The sequence below is a fragment of the Eulemur rufifrons genome, chromosome 4, assembly GCF_041146395.1.
Source record: "Eulemur rufifrons isolate Redbay chromosome 4, OSU_ERuf_1, whole genome shotgun sequence".
Lineage (NCBI taxonomy): Eukaryota > Metazoa > Chordata > Mammalia > Primates > Lemuridae > Eulemur > Eulemur rufifrons.
In genome coordinates, this window is record NC_090986.1 from 59,711,669 (window position 1) to 59,737,600 (window position 25,932).

The window sequence follows — 25,932 nt, forward strand, 5'->3', positions numbered from 1 at the left end:
GATATGTGTTACGGGCAAAAGAGAGATGTAAGAGCATCCTGGAGTTTGTAAACATGAGGCAGGACAATAATGAATATAAAAAACAGAAACATTATTTTAAGGAAGATATATTTATAATTGATCACACCATATAACCTATTGTTAGTCTAGGTAACGAAGCTAGTTTAAACTGATTTAATGTTCACTGAACTTGCTTTAAATAATTTATTATGGACTGAATGTTGGTATACCCTCAAATTCATATATTGAAGCCCTAACCTGCAATATGATGGTATTAGGAGGAGGGGACTTTGGGAAGTAATTCGGTTTAGATGAGGTCATGAGGGTCAAGCCCCCATGATGGGATTAGTGCCCTTATAAAAAGACTAGAGAGCTTGCACATGTTCTCTGTCTTTCCTGGCTCCATTCATGTTAGAATACAGCAAGAAGTTAGTCATCTGAGGCCGGGCGCGGTGGCTCACGCCTGTAATCTTAACACTCTGGGAGGCCGAGGCGGGTGGATCGCTCGAGGTCAGGAGTTCGAGACCAGCCTGAGCAAGAGCGAGACCCCGTCTCTACTAAAAATAGAAAGAAATTATCTGGCCAACTAAAAAATATATATAGAAAAAATTAGCCGGGCATGGTGGTGCATGCCTGTAGTCCCAGCTACTCGGGAGGCTGAGGCAGTAGGATCGCTTGAGCCCAGGAGTTTGAGGTTGCTGTGAGCTAGGCTGACGCCAAGGCACTCACTCTAACCCGGGCAACAGAGTGAGACTCTGTCTCAAAAAAAAAAAAAAAAAAAGAAGTTAGTCATCTACAAGACAACCCTCACTAGGAACTGAATTGGCCAGCACCTTGATCTTGGCTTTCCCAGCCTCCAGACTGTGAGAATAAATGCTTGTCATTTAAGCCACCCACTCTACAGTATTCTGTTACAGCAGTCTGATCTAAGACAAAACTCTAAGAGTAAGTACATTAAAAGATAAGATACCAACAGAACCATCTACAAGAAACAAAAATACACAGTAATTTATAGTTATTTGTGGAGCCCAGATGACACTGGCTTTCACTGTTGGGAAGAAAGGAACCCTAAACCAACTCATACCTCACAGGCCTATGGGAGTGGACTCACTCCTTAGAGGTCTAATGTCAGTGCTGAAACCAATGTCATTTCAACTGCATTTTTATTTGATATTTTGCCTTTTCTGGCTTAGAAAATTTTATGACTCTATAATAAGGAATTTATATATTTCTTATATATTTCCCAAATATTTCCTTTGTAACATATTTATGATATTTATGTGTAAGCATATGTTTATGTAGTAATTTTTAGGAATGCAACTTTTGTCTGTAAGAGTCAACTGCATACTTCTTTTATCTGAGTATAACTCTCACTATACAAAAGCAACAAAGATTATAAATTCCAATTATCAGTGTTGGCTCTTTAAATGCATCTGACATTTTCCATATAAGATAAATAGTCTAAAAAGATGGCCTGATCAGATAAGAAAAACAAACTTGTATCAATGTAGATTTGGGAAAAACACAAAACCATTATATGTTTAGCAAATTACCATAATAGACTAACGAATAAATCAAGACCTTTTTTCAGTCTGCCTTAGTTGATACTTAACACAGAGTGACAAGAACAGCTACTCTTGGACACAGAAGTCTTAGAAATTGTTTATATGAACAGGAAGGGAATAGTAGGATGGGACCGTGTGTTTCAGAACTGCTTCACGTGACTCCTAGATCGGCTCAAAAAGGTAACATTTGATATAATGCACCATTTATTTCATGGTGCTCTCTCAAAACATATTTGCTGTAGGGACAGGTGTGGTGGCTCACATCTAGAATCCTAGCACTTCGGGAGGCCAAAGCCAGAGGATTACTTGAGGCCAGGAGTTCCAGACCAGCCTGGGCAACCTAGTGAGAAATTGTTTCTACAGCAAATAAAAAAATTAGCGGGGCCTGGTGGTACACGCCTGTAGTCCCAGCTACTCGGGAAGCCGAGGCAAGGATCACTTGGGCCCAGGAGTGGGAGTCTGCAGTGCCCTATGATCACACCACTGCCCTCCAGCCTCAGTGACAGAGTAAGACCCTGTCTTAAAAATATATATGTATATTTGCTGTAGCAAAAAAAATTAGGAGTTACAGATGATGAAGTACAGAGCTATTAAAGAGTAATAAAATTTATTCATGTGAAACTATGATGTTTAAAAATCTGCCAAGAACACTCAAGTGGTATGATTCTATCAAGCACTGTATCAACTGGTTTATCCTATTTAACTCTCCTCTACAAAACTTTAAATTTATAAGGGTAGTTTCTTCAATATGTCATCTAAAAAAGTACTGAAGAAATCACATATTTACTACAATTTGCACACCAAGTCTAGAATCTCTTCTTCACGTTTTCCCCCCAGGTTGTCAAAAAGGATTTTATTTATTTTTTATTTCAAAATATTAAGGGAATACAAATGTTTTTGTTACATGGATACCTTGTTCAATGCTTAAGTCAGGGCTCTCAGTGTGCCCATAACCAAAATAGTGCTCATTGTAACTAATAGGTAAGTTTTTATTCCTCACGCCCTTATCCTCCCTCCCATCTTGGTTTCCAATGTCCTTTACATCTTTTTGTGCCTGGGTGTGCCCATTGTTTAGCTCCCAATTATTAGAGAGTATATATGCTGTTTTTATATACAATATATATTGTTTTTCCATTTCTGAGATACTTTGCTTAGGAATAATGGTCTCCAATTCCATCCAAGTTGCTGCAAAACACATTATTCCATTCTTTTTTATGGCTGAGTAGTACTCCATGGTATATGTATGTATATCTGTGTGTGTGCCCTATTCAATAAACAGTGCTGGGAAAACTGGATAGCCACGTGCAGAAGAATGAAACAGGACTCCAATCTCTTGCCATACACAAAAATTCATTCAAGAAGGATAAAAGACTTAATTGTAAGTCATGAAACCATAAAAATTCTAGAAGAAAATGCAGGAAAACTCTTTCAGACACTGGCCTAGGCAAAGAATTTATGATTTTCTTTTAATGTTTCCCTTATACATGATAATGTAGTTTTAAATGAATACCTAGAATTATAGCAGAGTGAAGCCTAGATTTATATACAGCCATATGTGAAAGCAAGGTAGTATCATTTTATAAATGCAAATAATACAAAAATTTGAGGAAAAATATGTGAGGGCAAAAGTACTGTATTCATTTTGGCCCTATGGTTACATGTAGTTTTATTATTTTCTATTATTTGAAGATAGCCATCAAATGGAAAATTCTTGATATGTACAAGAACGCTAAATTTAAGCAACTAGCAAAAAAACCTGAAGTTCAGATGGGTCATTGCCTTGGATTACATATACACCAAAAAAAGCAATAGTTAATCTCAAGAAAAACTCAGGATATACAATGAAACAGACTCTAAATCCCATGACACTTGAAATATGGCAAGTCCAAATTGAGATGTACTGTAAAGATAAAATACATTAGATTTAAAAGACTTAGAAGAAAAAATGTAAAATATTTCATTAAAATTTTTATATTGACTACCTGTAAAATGATAATATTTTAGATACATTGGGTTAAATAAAATATATTATTAAAATTAATTTCACCTGTTTCTTTTTACTTTTTAAATGTGGCTACTAAGAAATATAAAATTATGTATATGGCTTGCTTTATATTTCCATTGGACAGCACGGCTCTGAATGAATTATGGTAACCAGCTGGCACTGGGCTGTATACATAGCTACTCTTCCAGATGTTCTTTCCATGGCAGGCATAAGATGTGGTTTATACAGAGACGTAAAAGAGAAAAACACTGAAAGAAAAAGCTAGTGAGGGAGAAATTAAGAGAAATATTAGAAAAAGTTATCGATGCTTTAGAAATTTTTAGAAAGATGTTCTTTGCTTTTGTAACTTGAACTAAGAGCATATTTTAATGAGCATACAATTAAGATGAATGAGGAATTTTCTCAAATGAATAAACACCATTTTCCATTCAACTAATATATTAGAATGCTCCAAGGAGTCATATATCTTGGAACAAGTAAATCTATTTCTTTGAACAATGATTAGACTTTTCATATTTTAAAAATCTGATTAAAGGGTCTTAAGAAATGAAGCTGTGTTTCTGAGTTATTTTGTACGATCATGCTGAGCTATTTTATTCTGGAAGTTGGAGGAGGGGAAAGAAAGGTGGCCTGGTGATATTTTAGGTGACTGACAGGTTCTACAGCCCGGGACCTTCCCCTAACATTGGAAGGACCTCTAGGCCCCTCCGCTTGAGCTTTCAGGCAAGGCTTTAACCACGTGTTGTGAGGGCTCAGTCGCATGTGAGGGTGTTTCTGAGAGGAGTGAATGTGATCTCAATCTAGATCAAAATAGAGTGGAAAGATTAGAGGAAGGAGGCTTTGGCCTGGTGGGCAAAAAAAGGAAAAAAAGAGAAAAACCTAGGTTAAATAGAACAAAGCAGGTACAAGCTTAGGTTGAGAGAGGGAGACAAGGCATGGATGTACCCAGAAAGAGACAGGCTACAGGTAAGGACACCTGTGTTCCTCAAGGGCAATGACCAAGCATTATTGTTTCTGATTTTATATCCCAAGTCTAGCTAGGTTACATGCTTTGCTTCTATTGCTGGCCAGTAACAAAAGCAGTGAATAGTAATGAGTCTCATTCTAAATTTTTGGAGTCCTTTGGCTACTACATGGCCTTCATGACTGCAAATGTACAGTAATATATTTAAAAACAATATTAAACAAATGCTATATAAATTCCTTTGACATTTCGAACATTTTAACAGATGAAGTTAATAAGTATTAAAATTTCTACAATACTAAAAATGCTATTTCAGATACAGGAAAATTTATTAGAATAGATCAAACAAAAGAGGACAAAGACTTGAAGCCTGTTAGATTTATAACTATGTAAAATTTGAATATTTTTCCAAAATGAAAATAAAAATGCCAGTGAAGCATGTGGAAGAACAGCAAGATATAAACCAACTGTAACTGGGGAAAAAAAAGAGCTTGCTATGTAAGGAAGCAAAAAGCACACATTTATTGGTATGAATTCACTCATTTTTTTTGACATTACAAGCTAAGAACAAAGGTGAAATGGATTACCTGGGAATAGGAATATATCGGAGTTTCTTTGATTGGAGATCAGTGACTTCTATATAACCAGCTGTTTGTGGAGGACTAACATCTGCAAACAAGTCATGACATGAGACAAGCATGAAATTAATGCAAGATACCAACATAGGACCAAAAGACTGCTCAAATGCTGCTAGAAGTGGAACAAAGTTATCAGTAGCCTCAGTAGAACTCTGGGACCCACTTGACAAGGTATTGGGTGAACCTTCGTGGCTAGACGCTGAGAATTATGTTTCCCTTAGGTGAACATGAAGATTGTTGAACAGAAGCATATTAGGCTGCGATTCTCTTCTGTCAGGAAAAAACATAAATTCTTTTCATTGTCTGTGATAGCTTCCCAAGATGAGTCAATGTTTTAGCACTTACAGTTTATGTGAAAATATTTCATCATTTGAATTTTGTTTTTCCTTCTTAGGAAGTAACAACAATGCAGCATGATATGGTAGAATCAGTACCCACTTTGTAATCAAACTGACCTGGTATGAAGTCTTGGCTCTGACATTTCCTAGCTGTGTTATGTTGGTCAAGTTATTTACCTCTCTGAGTCTTGCTCTTCTCATTTGTATTAATAAAATAGGGATAGCAACAGCATCAATAGGGATAACATAGAAGGATAAATAATAAAGGATAATAATAAGGATAAATAATAAAATAGGGATAACAAATAAGCATTATTTTGTGGATAAGATGAAATTAGCAAAGGCAGAACACCTAATTAGTAGTTGCTCAGAACAAAATGTCTATCATAATTAGGGCTCTATAAGACAGGGGAAGGTGAGGATGGGACAGCAGGGTGAGGATTTGGGATTTGGATCAGAATCCTAAAAGACACAATCTCAAACACCATAATCCCAAATGTTGAAATCCTGAAAGATCAAAATCCCTAAAGTCTAAAATCCTGAAAATCACAATCACAGGACACATAGCTGCATCATGTTAGGTGGAACTATTATCTTGTTATTGTCTTTATTTGGAAATTAAATATGGTTTAAGGAGATGTGCATGGGTGCCAAGTTGACAAGAAGTAGTGGATTTGTGAACTTAATATTAGGTGTCAACTTGACTAAATAAGGAATACCTAGAAACCTAGTAAAGCATTATTTTGGGTATGTCTTTAATGGTGTTTCCGGAGGGGATTAATGTGGACTAGGTGAGAAAGATCTGCTCTCAATGTTGGCAGGAACCATCTAATTAGCTGGGGCCCTGGAGAGAACAAATACAGAAGGCAAATTGATCTCCAAGAGCAGAAACACACTTTTCTTCTGCTGCCTTGGCTATCAGAATTTCAGGCTCACTGGCCTTTGGATTCTAGGAGGTTGTTCATCATGGTGTTTCAGATGGCCACGGTTATAAAGCTGGATACACACAATTACCAACCATAGTGACATGCATTTGTATATTTACCTTTCTGAATACCAATTTCTTTATGAATATGGTTCATCTTATCATAACTATTATATCCACATGACAGTCATTAGTATACCCGAGTGTTTATGCTGGAAAAAACCTGTATGATAGTATTGCTTATTTTATTGTATAAAGTGGCCTATGAAGTGTTCTTTTGTGTTTTTATATGTTTTTCAAATCAATCCCCTTTAAAAAATGTAGATAAGTATCTTTTAAAGAATTTCAATTTTTTTTCCCTAGAATTATATTTTTGTAATTTTGATATTTTGGGATTGTGATTTTAGCCTCTAGGAATTTGGATCTTTCAGGGTTTCAATCTTTGGGATTATGGCTTTCAGAACTGTGTTTTCTGGGATTATGATAGGCTTCCAGGACTCTAGATCATGAAGAATGTGAAAAGGAGAAGATAAAGAGATATGGGGACCAGAGCCCCCAACCCCAATTCTGGAGTTGGTTTCCCAGAAAATTCTTGGGCTTTACTGACTTCTATTCCACAGCCTTGAGTACCACCATCATTCTCAAAATCACTAGTTGCCACCATTGTGTGTTAGGAACTGTGCTTAGCCTTTTAGATAATGCTTTTAATACTGACAATGACAAAGACTTATGATTCCTGTCTGAGAGAGGAGGAAGCTGAGGATTCTGTCTATCTATGGGTCTATCTTTTATTACCACTTCAGATTAGAATGAGATATCCAGGATGTCCACAATGAATTTATCAAATGTAGTTTACAAAATATAAGAAACCTGGCATTTTTACTTTCTGCTTGCAGTTGAAGATTTTTAAATAGGCCATCTGAAAAACTCGACATATCTCTTACTTATTCAATAAATGCGTTTGGGCTTACTTTGCACCAGACATCATACAAAGCACTGGGGATACAGACAGGAAAGAGATGTGGTCCCTGCATTTCAGGAACTTTGGGGACTTGGAAGGGATTCCAGAGTGGGAATCACAGCTGTAGGGCCAGGTATGAGCTGCAGACCTAAGCAAGGGGTAGTCCCAGAAAGCAGAGGAAGGGAGGAAGGGAAGGCAATGTCCAGGGATAGGAAGGGGTAAGATATAGTAATTTATGCCAAATCCAGCTGGATTGGCTGTCCCCAGGTGGCCATCTGTATAAAACAAACACACTTATCATAAGTCATACACCATCTGCATTGGAAATGCTGCTAGGATATAAGGTCAATCATGGATAAATTTTGCACCATATATCATTTTTGACAATTCTTGCTGCTAGAATTTAACTGAAGGAGGTTGAATTATTTATAGATCAGGATTCTTTGCCAAAAATGACCAGTTATCGAAGCTGTTTGGATAACTAGAACTGCCTCGCTAAATAACTTACACATTGGCTTGATACTTACAGGCACTTTTTAAAATAAGTAGTAATATCAAGTTGAGCTATTGCCATCAGCGGCTTTTAGATTGCCTTTGAGAGCAAAGTAAGCCAACTTATTTTAAAATATCTTTTTTTTCTACTTCTTTCTTTTCTTTCACCATTTAAATTAATTTCATGGCATAAAGTGGGTGAGAACATGCAATAATCGCCATGTCTACTATTTTAAGAAGGAGAAAACAAGAGTTTTAGTATTAAAAATATTTTCATGTATCAGGAAAAAGAATTTGTAGTTACAAAGCACTTTAAGGGAATATTAAGGATGGCAGTAGTGGTAAGTGTTTAAAAAATAATCAAAATTGATTTGAAAATAAATCATCTCAAAAGACAAAAAGATTTACAGAAAGAGCCTTATGGCTATCTTTGAACAGAATACATGATTGAATTAAAGATGTTAAAACTGTGGCCAGGTTTCCCTCCAAACTCAGCCAAGTCCTCGTCCATTCATTTCAAATGTTTCACCACTGTAGAGAGGATGGAGGCTCAGTAAATTTCCATTACATTTATAATCCAGGTGGATTTCAATGATAGGTATAAACTGTATTTGGGGATTAGTTCACTAACCATTAAAGAGGGAAGTCATTGCTGCAGTGTTTATCGCATAGTTCCTTTGAACAGTGGGGACAGTTTACATGCACGGTGCCAAGGTTAGGAGGAGGTATACAAGCTGTCAGGCAAAACAACCAAGAAGATTTTCAGAGGGAAGGTGAAATTATATTAAAGAAATTAATTGCTTCTAGAAATGTAATTTGATGTACACCTGTTAACCATTACGCTTAATGCACTTCTGTGTTTACAGACTAAAACAGTGATACGTGCCCTGCAATGGTGCCAATACCACATCTTTGGTTTTATTCAAAGTTCAAAAAAACAGTGTACTGCTTTCAATCAAGAATCATTATTTTTGTGTTTAAAGAGCTAAGACCTGTGATTTTAAAAAAAAGCGAACATTTAACGAGAAGAAAAACGACTGCATTATATAAAAGTTACTCCATCTTTGTGAAATCTCATCTGTTCTAATCTGAAATGGTTGATCCTTAGGCCTGTGAACAGCTGTCATTCTGGGATCGCCCTTTACCATGCTCTTAGGGATTTTCTTTTTTTCTTTCTTTTTTTAAAGCCCACATTTATAAAATTCATCCCATGTGATCCAGACACTGTCCTAAGCACTTTATGTGCATTTTGAATATTTTAGGAACACTACTTAAACAAATGAAAGGAAATAAAACTCCTAGCAACTAAGAGAAAAATGGCTAAAGAGAGGCAGGGTGGGGGAAGAAAAAAATGGCTACAAATATAAATAGGCAATTCTTGGAAGAATACATCACATCATATAAAAGGATGCTCAAGGCTCTTTGATTGGAGCTTGGATGGTGGTTCACACCTATGATCCTAGCATGTTGGGAGGCCAAGACAGGAGGATCACTTGAGGCTGGGAGTTCAATGCCAGCCTGGGGAAAATAGCAAGACCGTGTCTCTACCCTGAAAAAAAATAATTTAAAAGGATGCTCAAATTACCAAAGCAATCCTGAGCAAAAAGAACAAAGTTGGAGGCATCACACTAACTAACTTCAAAATTTACTACAAATCTATAGTAACCAAAACAGCATGGTACTGGCATAAAAACAGACACTTAGACCAATGGAACAGAATAGAGGACCCTATAAAATCCACGTGTTTACAACGAACTCATCTTTCACAAAGGCACCAAGAACATACAATGGAGAACGGACAGTCTTTTCAATGAGTGGTGCTGGGAAAATTGGATAACATACAGTAGAAAAATGAAACCAGATCCCTATCTCTCATCAAACACAAAAAATCAAACCAAAATGTATTAAAAACTTGAATATAAGACCTGAAACCATGAAGCTACTAGAATAAACCATTGGGTATATGCTCCAGGACATTGGTAAAGATTTTTTGTGTAAGGCCTTAAAAGCACAGGCAACAATCGGGATTGCATCAAGCTAAAAAGCTTCTGCACAGCAAAGGAAACAATAAAGAGACAACCCACAGAATGGGAGACAATATTTTCAAACTATCCACCTGCCAAGGGATTTATAACAAAAACATATAAGGAGCTCAAACAATTCAATAGCAAAAAACCAAATACTCTGATTAAAAAATGGACCAAAGATCAAAGCAGACATTTCTCTAAAAAAGATACACAAATGGACAACAAATATATGAAAAAATGTTCAACATCACTAATCATCAGAGAAATGCAAATCAAAACCATAATGTGGTATCATTTCACCTCAGTTAAAATGGCTTGTATCCAAAGACGGGCAGTAACAGATGCTGGCAAGGATGTGGAGAAAGGGGAATTCCTCATATACTGTTGGTAGGAATGTAAACTAGTACAGCCACTATGTAGAATAGTATGGAGATTCCTCAAAAAACTAAAATTAGAGCTACCATGTGACCCAGCAATTCCACTACTGAGCATATATCCAAAAGAAAGGAAATCAATATGTCAAAGAGATATCTGTACTCCCATGTTTATTTCAGCACTATTCACAAATGCGAAAATAGGTAATCAAATTAAGTGTCTATCAATGGATGCATGGATAAAGAAAATATAGTACATACACACAATGGAATATTATTCATTATAATGAATTTTATTTCATATAAAAGAATGAAATCCTGTCATTTGCAGCAATATGGATGGAACTGGAGGCTATTATGTTAAGTGACATAAGCCAAGCACAGAAAGACAAATATTGTTCTTACTTATATGTAGGAGCTAAAAAGGTGGATCTTATAAAAGGATGCTCAAATGTACTAGAAATCAGGGAAAGGTAAAGTGAAACTACACTAACAGGTCTTTACCCTACAAGAGTAGATGCGCATGGGGAGCATCAGGTCCTCCTTTATGTCGCTGGAACAACAACTTTGGTAATTCCACTCCTAGATATACCCCCTGCAGACTCTCAAAGTATACACAGGCAGACAGACACAAGGATATTCATTGTGTCGTTATTCATATAATAGCAAAAATTGGAAAGAACCTAAATGTGCATTGAAAAAGAATAGATGAATAAATTGTGGTATGTAAAGCAGTAAAAGTAAAAGTAGAGCTATTAGTATGGATGATGACAAAGATTCTCTCCTTGATCAAACTCTAGTCAGGCTTTTCTGAATCCTCTTCCCAACTTGGCCCTGACTCTTGGGCTTGTGTTAGTCTCTACATTGTCCAATTTTAGCAAGAATCCTGCTATGTCAATTTAACCAGAATCCCTCGCCCTTGATAACTTATTGGGTTCCTCATTCTCCACCATACCTCCAGGTGATGTCTGGTCACCCTGGCCTGCCTTCAGCAAGAATTCTGTTAGGTCCATTTAGCCAGAATCCCCCCTTACCCCTAATGCTTTCTCTTAGTGATCTTCCATCCACTAATCCCCACCCTGCTCATTTGCTATAAATTTCTATTTTTCCTTGTTCGATGTGAAGTTGAGCTCAAGTCTGTCCTGCTACAAAACTTCATTGCATTAGTCCCTATATTTATTGAGATGGTCCTGAATAAAACAGGACCATTATATTTATTTAGTTTTTTTTAACAAATGTCATGCATGATTTTTTCTTTAACAATGAATCTCAAAAACATGACGTTGAACAAAAAAAGATCAAGTTACAGAAGAATAGATACAGAATGATACCATTTATACAAAGTTTAAAAACATATAAAATAATACCATATATTATTTTGTGAACAATAAATACCAAACTCAAATTCAAGACAGATTACTTCTGGTTTGTCAAAAGTGGAAGGGAGGAGAACACAGGGGTCTTTGACCATATTGGTACGGGTGGTGGGTGCAAAGAGTCTCATTGTATTTTTCTTTAAACTTTAGTAGGCCTGGAATATTTTGTGAAAAATTAAAATACATGTAGAAACATAAACACACTCTTCCTGTCCTTAAATAGGAAGTGCTATGAGACAGTAGAGCAAGGGCTCCTGATTTAGAGTTGGACAAGGCCTTCTGAGGAAGTGACATTTAAACAGACTTGAAGGATAAGCAGTTGGGGGTGGGGGAAGGAAAGGGTTCAGTAGAACTTTGTGAATTCAAGTTAGCTGAAAGAAAGCCAGAAAGATATGTAATGGACAAATAGTGCTGGATCTTTAGGCCAAGTTAAAATTTCTAAACTTTATCATAACAATAACATGACCTGAGTCATATTTTTAAAATAGTATTTTCTGACCAAAACAATTTTGAAAATGAAGAACAAAGAGGGAAGATCTACCTGATTTCAAGAATTATAAAGTATAAAACTATATAGTAATCAAGAGAGTGTGGTATTATTAATAGTAAAGATATAGACGCACAGATCAATCGAACACAATACAGAATCCAGAAATAGACCCACTAGTACGTGGGCAGTGGATTTCTAGCAGAGGTCCAAAAGTCATTCAACAGAGAAAGGACAGTATTTTCAGCAAATGGTGCTGTAATAACTGAATAATCCTTAAGCAAAAAAAGAGAGTCTCAATCCATACCTTGCACCATGTAAAAAATTAACTCAAAATGGATGATGAATCTAAATGTAAAATCCAAAACTATAAATCTTCTAGAAGAAAACACAGGAGATTTGCCCTCATCAAAATAGGAGAAAATTTTGGAAAGTACATATCTGACACTAGACTTGTATCTAGAATATTTGAAGATACTCCAAATTCATTAATAAGAAGACAAATAACCCAATTTAAAAATAGGCAAAAGACCTAGAGAGACATTTCACTAAAGAAGATAGACATGACAAAATGCTCAACATCATTAGGTGATAGGGGAAAAGCAAATTAAAATCATAATGAATATCACTATACACCCATTAGAATGGTGAAAAACTGACAATACCAAGTACTGGCAGGGATGCAGAGCACATAGATTTTCATTCATTGCTGATAGGAATGCAAAATGGTATTGCCACTTCGGAATACAGTTTGATAGTTTTATTTTATGATGCAAAAATGCCATTCCTGGCTGGGCCGCAATGGCTCATGCCTATAATCCTAGCACTCTGGGAGGCTGAGGCGGGAGGATTGTTTGAGCTCAGGAGTTCAAGACCAGCCTGAGCAAGAGCAAGACCTTGTCTCTACTAAAAATATAAAGAAAGTAGCTGGACAACTAAAAATATATAGAAAAAATTAGCTGGGCATGGTGGCGCATGCCTGTAGTCCCAGCTACTTGGGAGGCTGAGGCAGAAGGATTGCTTGAGCCCAGGAGTTTGAGGTTACTGTGAGCTAGGCTGATGCCACAGCACTTTAGCCCAGGCAACAGAGTGAGACTCTGTCTCAAAAAAAAAAAAAAAAGAAAAAGCCATTCCTAGGTATTTACCAAAGTGAAGCAAAAGCTTGTGTTCACTGAAAAACCTGTGTACAAATGTTTATAATAACTTTACTCATTAATGCCAAAGGCTGGAAACAATCCATATATCCATCAACTAGTGAATAGATAAACAAACTGTGATACATCCATATAATAGACAACAACTAGGCAATAAAAAGAAACAGACTACTGGTACACAAAACATAAATGATTTTCAGATACATTATATGAAGTGAATGAAGCCAGACTCAAAAGACTACATACGGTATGATTCCATTTATGTGATATTCTGTTAAGGGCAAATCTATAAGGACAGAAATCAGATCAGTGGTGCGTTGAGGGTAAGTGGAGGGGTTGACCACAAAGTCATATGGGGGAGGCTTTTGGGATAATGAAACTCTTCTATATCAGTTGTGGTGGTGATTACACAATTGTTTGTGTTTGTTAAACTTACAGAACTACACACTAAGGAGGGTGAATTTTACTGTATATAAACTAGACCTTACTAAGAACAAATGTACACTGTACTTTAAAAATATCACTCTGTCTGATATGTGAAGAACATGTAGGAGGGGAAAAGTGTGGCAGAGGTAACACTGTTAGGAAGCTATGGCAATATTCTAGTGCAAGACGGTGGTGCTTTGGATGGGACGTGGCAATAGAGTTGGAGACAAGCAGGTAGATACAACATTTATTAGCAAAGTTGTATCAAAAGGACATGGTGATTGCTGATGAATCAGATGTGAAGGATGAGTGTGAAGAGGCCCAGGTTTCTGGGTAAATGAAGGTGCACAAGCTCTGGTACAGAACTTCTTGTAATTCCTGAAATGCTCTGCCAAGTCCTTGCACCTTTCCTGGGACTCCCTTTTCCTGGACCAATCCCTTCCGTTGATTAACTCCTACTCATCTTTCAACAGTCTATTCATAATTCCCAGTCTGGGTTGTAAGCTTCTCCTTCGTGTTCACGTATCACCTTGTGAATCCTCCTATCATAGCATTTATTACACTGTACTGCAATTGTCAGTTTATACATCTACCTCTTCTACCATAAGAAAACATTTTAAGGAAATAGGGATTTATTTTCCATGAGTTTCAGTTTATAAGGACCTAATTATAGATATTATCATTATAACCAGGACTTTTCAAACCTGGTAATAGATTATTATAATATTAATACATTTAGCATTATATTTGTGAAGTCCACACTAATATAAAAAATGTAAACACAGGATAACATACTACTACCACTATCATGCAAAAAATAATAGTCAACAACTCAATTATCAAAATTTTTCATAATTATCCATCACGATGAATGTCATTTCGACTCAACAAGAATGGTTCTAGATTTGAGATTAGAAGATTATGGTGCAAATCTGGGTTCTGCTGGCCACTGGTGGGGTGATCCTGGGCCAGTTATTTTACCTCTGTGTTAGGATGTTTTCACATATAAATTAGAAAGCGTAGTAACAACAGGATGGGTTTTGAAGATTAAGTGAATTTATACAAGGAGAAATGATCAGCACAGGACTTGATATGTTATATAGTAATAAACATAAGTTGACTTTGAGAACACCTATAAATGAATCAGTCTGCATAATAAGTTCTTGGCCTTTAGTCTTAGGAGTTTAAGACAAAAATCAGGCCCTGGTTTCTATGCCTAATATCCTAATCATTTCTAAAAGGCTCTTCAAAAACATGTTCTAAGTAAAGTTATTGTATAGATTGCAATGAGAATGAAGATGAGTTCTAATAGTAGTGGCTGCAATCATACACTGTGAAATCAGTGAGAACTTTCTGAATACACATAGGTTTTTTTAGTTACTTCTAGACTTGTCAGAATGTTCCATCTTTACAAATATGAAATGAGAATGATGAGTTAAATATCCCCTACCAAAGGCAAGCTACCTGTAGCCACCTTGGTAAATTAAAAATTGGTAAATTTCTTACCTTTTGGATAGACATCTTTTAGAGGGACTTCTCCTGGAGGCAAAATCCTGACTACCTGATTAGTATCTACAAGAGTCACACAATTGCTTTGTTTTGGAGTCCCATTTTTCTTTTTTCTGCCATAGAATGCCGTATCAGTGACATTGGGTTTATGCAAAGATGATGGCCTCTTCCAAGAATAAACTTCACTGGGTGACTGATTTAAAAAAAAGATAAAAAGAAAAAAAGAGAGATTAAAGTACTGAAGTCCATATATGACATTCACCACAACTTTAGCAATCTAACCCTTTAAGCAGATTAGTGGTAAATGGATGTTTCATAAGTATAAGAAAATCAAATTATTCCTCAATATTTTTTAATGTAGTACAAGACATAGCTGCTTCAACAATAATCACAATTTTCCAATAAGTGTGAAATATACAAGTTAAATTTTTTATCTTGAAGTAAATTACAACCAAAAAGAGGGACTATAGCAATATAGTTGGTTTAAAAATATTAAGGCCATGCGTAGTGGCTCATGCCTGTAATCCTACCACTCTGGGAGGCGGAGGTGGGAGGACTGCCTGAGTTCAGGAGTTTGAGACCAGCCTGAGCAAGAGCAAGACCTGTCTCTACTAAAAATAGAAAAATTAGCCAAGTGTTGTGGTGTGTGCCCATAGTCCCAGCTACTCATGAGGCTGAGGCAGGAGGATCGCTTGAGCCCAGGAGTTTGAGGTTGCAGTGAGCTATGATGATGCCACTGCACTCTATGGGAGTGACAGAGTTAGACTCTGTCTCAAAACAATAACAACAACAACAACAAAACCCATGAATACCTATGAATCTATTGTTTATTTGGCATAAACAATGGAATATAACTAGCATTTCTGAAGCCCTTGGAGTGCCCCTTCCTGATCACATCTCTGTCTCCCCTAGATTTAACTCTCCTAGAATTTTGTGGTTTTTTTCCTTACTTGACTTTAAAATTTTACCATGTATGCATGTATGTATTTATCCTTCCCAAGATCAGAAAGATATTTTCCTATGTTTTCTCTAAAAGTTTTAAGGTTTTGTTTTTCATATGTAAATCCTTAACCTATCAGGAATTTATTTTTGTGAATGGCATCAGGCAGGACCCATGTTCACCCTTTTTTTCCCCCACATAGCAGCTAATTGTCCAGATACAACTAACTTTTGCTCACTGCAATACTATCATAAAACATAGTCCTATATATGCATGCATGTGTTGTTGGGTACCATATTCTGTTGCATTGTACATTTTTCTACCTGTAAGTATAAAATCTTAGTTACTGAGATTTTATATTAATAATAAGCCTTGAAATTTAATAGGGAGAATACCTCTGCTTGGTTCTTCTTTGGGGATGTCTTTGTTATTGTTTGCCCTTGCATTTCCATAAAAATGTATGACTTGCATTTGCTCTGCATCCTTGTCAGTACTTGGTCTAACAGGCATGTTGTAGTATCTCATCATGGTTTTAATTTGCATTTCTCCAATGACTAATGATGTTGAATACCTTTTCATGTACTTATTTGCCATCCCTATATCCTCTTTGGTGAAGTATTTGCTCAAGTCTTTTGCTCATTTATTTTTCACATTTACTTTTAATTTTATTTCTATATCTACCTAAATACATTGAAAACTATGAGTTTACACAAATATATCCAATTCTAATCCAACAACTACAGGGTTCACTCTAGTTTTCTTCCTTCCAGTATCTGTAACACCCTTCTCTAATAGTTAGAAACCTGTTTTCATTATTCTTATTATTTCATTACCCTTTTTTTAAAAGTTCAAAGTATTAAATGGGTACAAAATTTGGGGGTACATGTATCACTTTTGTAATGTGCTTAGGTCACGGCTATAGTTGTGCCCATCACCCAGACAGAGTTCATTATACCCATTAGGTAGGTTTTTGCCCCTTCCTTCCTCCCTCCTCCTCCTCCCTGCTTGATTTCTACTGAGTTTTACTTCCCTCTGTACATATGTGTGCTCATCGGTTAGTTCCAATTTAATAGAGAGTATATGTAGTGTTTGTTTTCCATTCTTTAGATACTTCACTTAGGATAACAGTCTCCAGTTCCATCCAAATTGTTGCATTAATTCATCATTTTTTATGGCTGAGTAATACTCCATGGTATACATATACCACATTTTGTTAATCTACTCATGAATTGAGAGGCACTTGGGTTAATTCTACATTTTTGCAATTTTGAACTATGCTGCAATATACATTTGAGTGCAGGTGTCTATTTGATAGAAAGACTTCTTTTCCTTTGGGTAGATACCCAATAGTGGGATTGCTGGATCAAATGGTACATCTACTTTTGTTAATAGTTCTTTGAGGAATCTCCATACTGTTTTCCATAGAAGCTGTACTAATTTGCAGTCCCACCAACAGTGAATAAGTGTTCCTTTCTCTCTGTATCCATGCCAGCATCTGTTATTTTTTCGACTTTTTAATAAAAGCCATTCTAACAGGGGTAAGCTGATATCTCATTGTGGTTTTAATTTGCATTTCCCTGATGATTTGTGATGTTGAACATTTTTTTCATATGTTTATGGGCTATTTGTCTATCTTCTTTTGAAAAGCTACTGTTCACATCTTTTGCCCACTTTTTAATGGAGATGTTTGTTTTTTTCTTGCTGATTTGTTTGAACTCTTTGTAGATTCTGGTTACTAGCCCTTTATCAGATATACGGCTCATAAATATTTTCTCCCATTCTGTAGGTTGTCTGTTTGCTCTGTTACTTATTTCCTTAGCTGTGCAGAAGCTTTTTAGTTTAATCAAATCACATTAATTATTTTTATGGTTGCTATGATTGCCATTGGGGTCTTATGCATAAATTCTTTGCCTAGGCCATTATCCATATTATCTACATTTTCCTCTAGAATTCTTATGGTTTTGTGCTTTTCATTTAAGTCTTTTACCCATCTTGAATTAATTTTTGTGAGGGGTGAGAAATAGGGGTCATGTTTCAATCTTGTGCATGTGGCTATCCAATTTTCCCAGAGCGATTTATTGAATAGGACACAACAAAAACAGAAAACTGTAGACCAATATCCCTATGAATACAGATGTAAAAATCCTCAATAAAATACTAGCAAACTGAATGCAGCAGCATATCAAAACAAATAATCCACCAGGACCAAAGTGGACTTCATCCCAGGGATGCAGGGATGGTTCAACGTACATAAATCAATAAATGTAATTCACCACATAAATATAAGCAAAAAAAAAAAAAGACCATATTATCACCTCAATAGATGCAGAACAAGCATTCGACAAAATCCAGCACCTTTCATGATAAAAATCCTCAACAAACTAGGCATAGAAGGAACATATCTCAAAATTATAAAAGCCATACATGACAAACCCACAGCCAACATCACGCTGAATGGGGAAAAGTTGAAAACATTCTCCCTAAGAACTGGACCAACACAAGGGTGCCCACTGTCACCACTACTATCCAACATAGTGCTAGAAGTCCTGGCCAGAACAATCAGGCAAGAGAAAGATTTAAAGTGTATCTAAATTGGGAAAGAGGAGGTCAAACTATTGCTCTTCACTGGTGACACAATCTTGTACCTAGAAAATCCCAAAGACTTTACCAAGAGACTTCTGGAATTGATAAATAAATTCAAAAAGTCTTAGGATACAAAATCAATGTACATAAATCATTAGAATTTCTATATACCAATAACAGTTAGGCTGAGAGTCAAATCAACGACAATACCATTCACAGTACCAACAAAGAAAAGAAAATATCTAGGAATATACTTAACCAAGGAGGTGAAAGATCTTTACAAGGAGAACTGCAAAACAATGCAGAAAGAAATCGCAGCAGACACAAACAAATGGAAAAACATATCATGGTCATGGATTGGCAGAATCAACATTGTTAAAATGTCCATACATCCAATGTGATTTACAGATTCAATGCATTCCCCATCAAAATACCAATGTCATTCTTCACAGACCTAGAAAAAAATAATTACATGCTTCATTTGGAACCAGAAAAGAGCCTGAATAGCCAAAGCAATCTTTGGCAAAAAGAACAAATCTTTGGCATCACAGTACCAGACTTCAAAATATACTACAAGGCTACAGTAACCAAAACAGCATAGTATTGGTACAAAAATAGAGACATAGACCAATGGAACAAAAAAATACAGAACCCAGATATAAACCTATCTACCTACAGCCAACTGATCTTTGACAAAGCAGACAACAACATATACTGGGAAAAAGAAGCCCTATTCATTATCTTTAATGTATTTCATTATCCTTGATCTATTCACTTCTTGCTCAAGTTCACTGTATGTGATCCATCTCCCACCTCCATCACTAACTTTGCCCTCTGGGCAGATGCCTGTTCTCCCTGCTTGGGTCCTGACAGTCCACACTGGGCTACACTCCCACAGGGACAGCCTCCTTACCTTACTTGGGCTCCCACAGCCCATGCCAGGCTGCCTCCCCCCCCCCCCCAGGGATGCCACCTTAATCCTGCTTGGAACTTGATGCCCATCACCAGTGGTCATTCCCCACCACACACACAAACACACACCATGGATGTCCTTAAGCTGTTTAGGCTCTGATTTCTGATACCTCACACTAGCCTACTGTTTGCTCATTTTAAAAACTGGGTTATTTGTTTTCTTACTGTTGAGTTTTAAGAATCTCCATATATTCTAGATACAAGTTCTTTGTTGGAAATGTGGTTTCCAAATATTTTCTTCCAGCCTGTAGATTGTCTTTTCCTTCTCTTAACAGTGTCTTTCGTAGAGCTTAAGTTTTTAATTTTGATAAAGTACAGTTTATCATTTTTTTCTTTATGTATCACGTCTATGACAGCAGTAGTATGTTTGATGGAAGTGTTGACAGTGGGTATCCTTGTCTTATTCTTGGTAAGAAAAGGGATGCTTTTAACGTTTCATTATTGATGATGATATTTGCTATAGGTTTTTCATAGCTATTTGGTATTAGGTTAAGAAAGTTTTATAAGTTTATAATAATTTAGGTGCCACTGATAATTGTATAAAAAAGTTATATAAAAAGATATGTAGGCCGGGCGCAGTGGCTCATGCCTGTAATCCTAGCACTCTGGGAGGCCAAGGTGGGTGGATCGCTCGAGGTCAGGAGTTCGAAACCAGCCTGAGCAAGAGTGAGACCCTGTCTCTACTAAAAAAAGAAAGAAATTATCTGGTCAACTAAAAATATATATATAGAAAAAATTAGCCGGGCATGGTGGCACATGCCTGTAGTCCCAGCTACTCGGGAGGCTGAGGCGGAAGGATTGCTTAAGCCCAGGAGTTTTAGGTTGCTGTGAGCTAGGCTGACGCCACGGCACTCACTCTAGCCCAGGTAACAGAGCAAGACTCTGTCTCAAAAAAAAAAAAAAAAAAAAAAAAAAAATATATATATATATATATATATATGTATATCCCTTAGTTGACAGTTTTATAGAGAATCCAAAGAAATTCACATAAAAGCAAAAAGGCAGTGTGGTGTGGCAGAAAGGATGTGGGTGAGAGGGCTAGTCACACTTGAGATCAAATCTCATTACTTACAATCTTTGTGGCTGGAGAATATAACCTCTGTTTCTGTTTTTTCATCTGTAAAACCTCATACAGTTGTTATAAAAATTAACCATTATGTCTAAAACGGCTTAGAATAGCACAGAACCTGACTATTGTATTGGGGCCTACAAATATGATTGTTATCATAAAGGCTGAAAGGCTGCCTAGCTGACTCTAATCTTCCATTTAACAAACACTCATTGAATGTCTTCTACGTGGTAGGTACCATACTAAGTAGCAGGGCTATAGCATTCATTTTAACAAGGTCACTAGTCTCACAGGCTATAAAGGATTTCTATAGCGTTAATACAAACAGTGTCTTATACTCAGCTTTCCTAACCTTTTTATGGTAACATTTTATTTCTATACTAATTTCTTCAATCAGAAGAAGGTGATTAGAAGATCAATTTTTAAATAGTTCCACCTTCTGGAACAAAGTTCCAATATTTTTACTACTCACAGCAGCAAGCATTATAGAAAGCATATGAAACACTCCCTTTTATATAACCAGGGATACTGTAGACACTGTATTCCAACAATATGTTTCATTTTGAATTGTATAATATGATAGCAAATGCTTTTTACTTGATAATTAGAAAAAGATATGGCAAAGTCCTAAGCCACATAGTATCCATTGGGTTTTGGATTTCAAATGCCTTATATCCTGAAGGACCCACCATTCATTACTTACATTAAAATTTTGAGGCATATGAGATTTGGTGTACTATCAAGCAGAGCCCATATTTTTTGTCTTTAAATGATTCTATCATTCCACCTCAAAGTTACAAAGGAAATTATGAAAATTAAATGCTTAATCAAAACACATGGAGCTACATCTAAGGTTATTAGATGGCAACTTGGACTGAAATAACTTTTACATTTCATTTTCTCACATTTCCATCAGGGGTAGTTGGTACTCAGTTTCATGTGAAGTCAATTACAAATAGCCTCTCCTTTATAGATAACAGCATATAAAAGAAGCAGGGCCCATCCAAGAGAAAAATAAGTTGAGACTATTAGCGATTATAGTATAACCTGGATGCTGCAAAGATACGATAACCAGAGCAAAACTCAATGGAAAGTGAATTGATGTTCATGAGTGTTGAAAAACTTAGTCTACAGTAATGCCAACTCAACAAGTTTAACATCAAAAAATTCTAGATGACTTGCTACTTTATTAGTCTATTGGCAGATTCCATGAGCACATATTAAGATGACATGATACAAAATCAACATCAGTAGGTTAAGCATTTAACTGTGCCACACAGACTCCCACATATGGAGAATACTCATTTCCCCTTACTAAGTTATATCATTGTATTATATTTTAAAAGTTAATTTTTTTTAAATAATGAAACCATATAGGTAGAACATATTTTTAATGACTGATTTGGAATGCAAACTTTCCGAAAATTATTGTGTTTTTAATTACCCCTCAGATAAGGTCAATGTGAGGGTAAGAAATATATATTCAAAAATTTATAAAATCGATGCTTACCATGAGATCTGGAAAACCAACAACTATTGTAGCATAACTGTTGTCATCTGAGAGAATTCGGTTGGGAGAGGCAATCTTTTGTCCCACAGCTGAACTTAGATTTTCAGATGATAGTTGATCACTTGAAATTTTATGAGGTATGCTGAACTCTGTTTCTGAAAATTGTCAGACAAACATTAGACACTATATGCCCTTAAAATGCTCCAGAAATTAATTTTTTGCAAGATTTCATTCTCAATAACTCAAACAGAAAAGAACAAGGTAAAAAAGAGAAAATATTTTAAATTAGATTTATGGGCTTTTATTTGAGAAAACGTTGTTTTTACAGTCAAGGCTTCTTCCCATAGTGGTTCCAAATATTTATGGAATTCAAAATTTGATTAGCAATAAATATGATTAATAGCTCTCGATAGAAAAGATGTGAAACTGACACAACCCAGTGTTGGCAATGGTATGTTTTAGATTTTTTCATAAAAACTATTTACTCCCCAAAACTGTGATGAATTAATCATTTCCTGATGGTCTACGGAAAAAAGAAAAGATGCTATCCTAAATTAGACTTGGAACATAAATGTATTTTGTATTTATAAAAATTCTGATTTGTTAGTTAAAAAGATTTGAGGACAGATATCAAAAGAGGGAGCTTCCTTATGGTGATTTGAAATATGGCAGATTCTTACTATTTCTAGTGTAGTGACTAAGTTTTTTCTTTTGGTATAAACTTAATATAGGGTGATGTTATTCTTAAATGATGCTAGAAGACAGTATGTGTACAAGCATGCACCCACACAGCACCCACATAAACACAGAGAACATAGTATTTACCTTGTGTGATTCCAAACCCTGCGCTAGGCAGCTCCTCTTTCAACACATACAACTGGCAAACTCCACTGCCCTCAGATTCGATGTGTGCAGGCTTAGTTAAAAGATATTTCCTGTAAACATACAAAACTTGTAAGTGAAAAGTTTTTCTTTTTCTAGCAATGGTAAGGCCAGACTAAGAAAAATTAGATCTCCCCCAAAATATTTTTTATAGTATGAGCATAATTTGCAGTTTCAGTTTCATGATGAATTAACAAATAACTTCTCAACGTTGTGTTAAAGAGCAGTGTACGATAACAATGCAGTAATAAATGTGAAACAAAACTCCAACACTTCCTATAGGAGGAAAGGCTGTTTAAAAAAAAAGCAACTCTAATGGGGCACACCCTTATTATCATGGAGCCCTCTCTTGATATGACTCTTTGATGAGCCAGTAGGGAGTAACGTGACCTCTGATTTGTGACCAGCTAAGGGACCAAAGCCCTCACCACTGTAGTCTCCCTGATCTACTTACTTGTAAGATTTCTAAATCTTAAAAGATTTCTAAAATACAGATGTATAGCCACAACACAAACATAACATAAACAAATAAGAATACACTAGATGAAAAGAGAAAGAAACTTCTAAGGTATGAGTTCTGTGAGGTCACAAAAAGGCAACAGCTTTAGGATGAAGACTGTGGTTCTTTGAAAAGAGGATAAACTGAAAACCTACTTTGAAGTATCTCCAGTTTGGCAAGAATACAGTGAATTCTCAATGTGTTAATGGGAAAAAGCCCAAATAAATATGAATTATACATAAAAGTCATTATTTTTTACGGTAATTTCAATGTCATACCCTGAGAAGCAACATTTAATTTATTTTAATTTTCTCCCCCACTTTCCTTTTTGTAACTCTCACCTATAGAAATGCTGCAAATACCGAAATTGTTAAAAGACAGATGCAAGGAAGACAGAACTGTATGAATATTGGATACTTGAAAAATAAGGTTGAGCACACTCTGAGATGCTATATAGATCCACCCACTCACTGATTTGTTTTGTTCTCCACCAGAAGCCACTTGTCCTCAGCTACGAGAAAAACTGTCTTGAGGTTGATGGGAAGTGAGATGGTGTGAGTTCTCCCTTCTAGAACATCCAGCACAGTCAGGCTGTTCCTGAAAAAGGAGAAGAAAATTGTATCTGAAAGGAAATGGTGAGGATAACGGTTGAGTGACCATGACATTATCATTTCATGATATATCATGCAACCCTAAAAAGAATGTTTTTAAGACTAAGTAATAAGATAGAAAAATGTTAACTGAGAAAAGAAGATATACAAAATTCTAAACTATGTCAGGGTGTGCTTAAGAAAAAATAATGAAGAGTGACCGCTGCCATGTTAGTAGTGGCTCTGTCACAGAACTGTGAGTGCTGTTAGCTTTTCTTATGTCTGTTTCTCAATATTCTATATTGTGGGAAGAGTTACTTTTACACTAAAACATTTATAATGTGGTTATGTTAGTTTTATAATAAACAAGTGTAATTAAACAGGAAATAGAATGGACACAATAAGGACTCTAGCTTAAATCTTCTACAATGAAGAGCTCACCCTTTTTCTTTGTAGAATACTAGCCAGTTTTTGTGCGAAAATTCTTTACACATTTTATAAGTTTCCTAAAGACAAAACAAAACAAAATATTCACATTAAATTTGTTATATGCAGCCATGTCTCTCTTTAGTTGCTTCTCCTTAAAGTTCTTCAATGTGTAAAATGTGTAATTCTCGAAGAAGCTGTTAGTATACTCTCAGACTCTTACAATAACATGGATTAAACTATATTTCAAAATTTACTGTGAACTATGTACTAAAACCTCTTCAGAAAAATTTTTTTTAAAATATGACCAAATACTGTTTAGAAATAAACATGCTACCTGGTGGTTAACAATGGAATTTATACTGCAACACAAACACATAGGGAATATTACACTTTGTTTCTTGGATTTGAATACATTTATGATATAATAAAAAAAAAATCTCTTTTTTCATGGTCTTTTAAGACCTAAGTATGCTGGGCATACTACCCAAGGGCAGAGGGTAAGCCTTGTTTTATATCCATTACCTTTTTCTGAATGGCAGAATAAATTCTCTTGGATTGGCCTAAAGTGTTTATACACTAGCTTAATTTAGATAATAAATCAAAACACTTATTTGCCTAGTAGGGGAAATCGGGTATCATACTCATGGTTTTGTCACATAAATCCAAAATATAACTACATAACTGGAAAACAGGTTAAATTGACTGCATGATTAGAAATTTATTATGAATATCATAATCAAATAGTTCTTTATTTATTTATTTATTTATTTTTTTGTTGAGACAGAGTCTCACTTTGTTGCCCAGGCTAGAGTGAGTGCCGTGGCGTCAGCTTAGCTCACAGCAACCTCAAACTCCTGGGCTTAAGCGATCCTACTGCCTCAGCCTCCCGAGTAGCTGGGACTACAGGCATGCGCCACTATGCCCGGCTAATTTTTTTTTTCTATATAGATTTTTAGGTGTCCACATAATGTCTTTCTATTTTTAGTAGAGACGGGGTCTCGCTCAGGCTGGTCTCGAACTCCTGACCTTGAGCAATCCACCCGCCTCGGCCTCCCAGAGTGCTAGGGTTACAGGCGTGAGCCACCGCGCCCGGCCCAAATCAAATAGTTCTTAACATTCTATTATTGTTAGTTCAGTCCTGAAAAATCTTTATATGAGTATGATGGACATAAAAATAAGCTATTAATATTTACTTAGACATATTTCTATATCTATGT

At 35.9% G+C, this 25,932-nt stretch overlaps 1 protein-coding gene across 1 annotated transcript in view; it reads right to left on the bottom strand.

The window, feature by feature from the left end:
• VWA8 (von Willebrand factor A domain containing 8) overlaps positions 1-25,932 on the bottom strand; it is a 316,757-nt gene that overhangs the window by 86,804 nt on the left and 204,021 nt on the right. Inside the window, exons 31-36 of the mRNA XM_069467672.1 lie at positions 24,728-24,792; positions 24,168-24,293; positions 23,141-23,250; positions 22,316-22,470; positions 15,239-15,434; positions 5,122-5,203 (exon numbers count right to left, since the gene is read on the bottom strand). Of these exons, the coding sequence (XP_069323773.1) occupies positions 5,122-5,203; positions 15,239-15,434; positions 22,316-22,470; positions 23,141-23,250; positions 24,168-24,293; positions 24,728-24,792 (734 nt within the window). The remainder of the gene's footprint in view (positions 1-5,121; positions 5,204-15,238; positions 15,435-22,315; positions 22,471-23,140; positions 23,251-24,167; positions 24,294-24,727; positions 24,793-25,932) is intronic.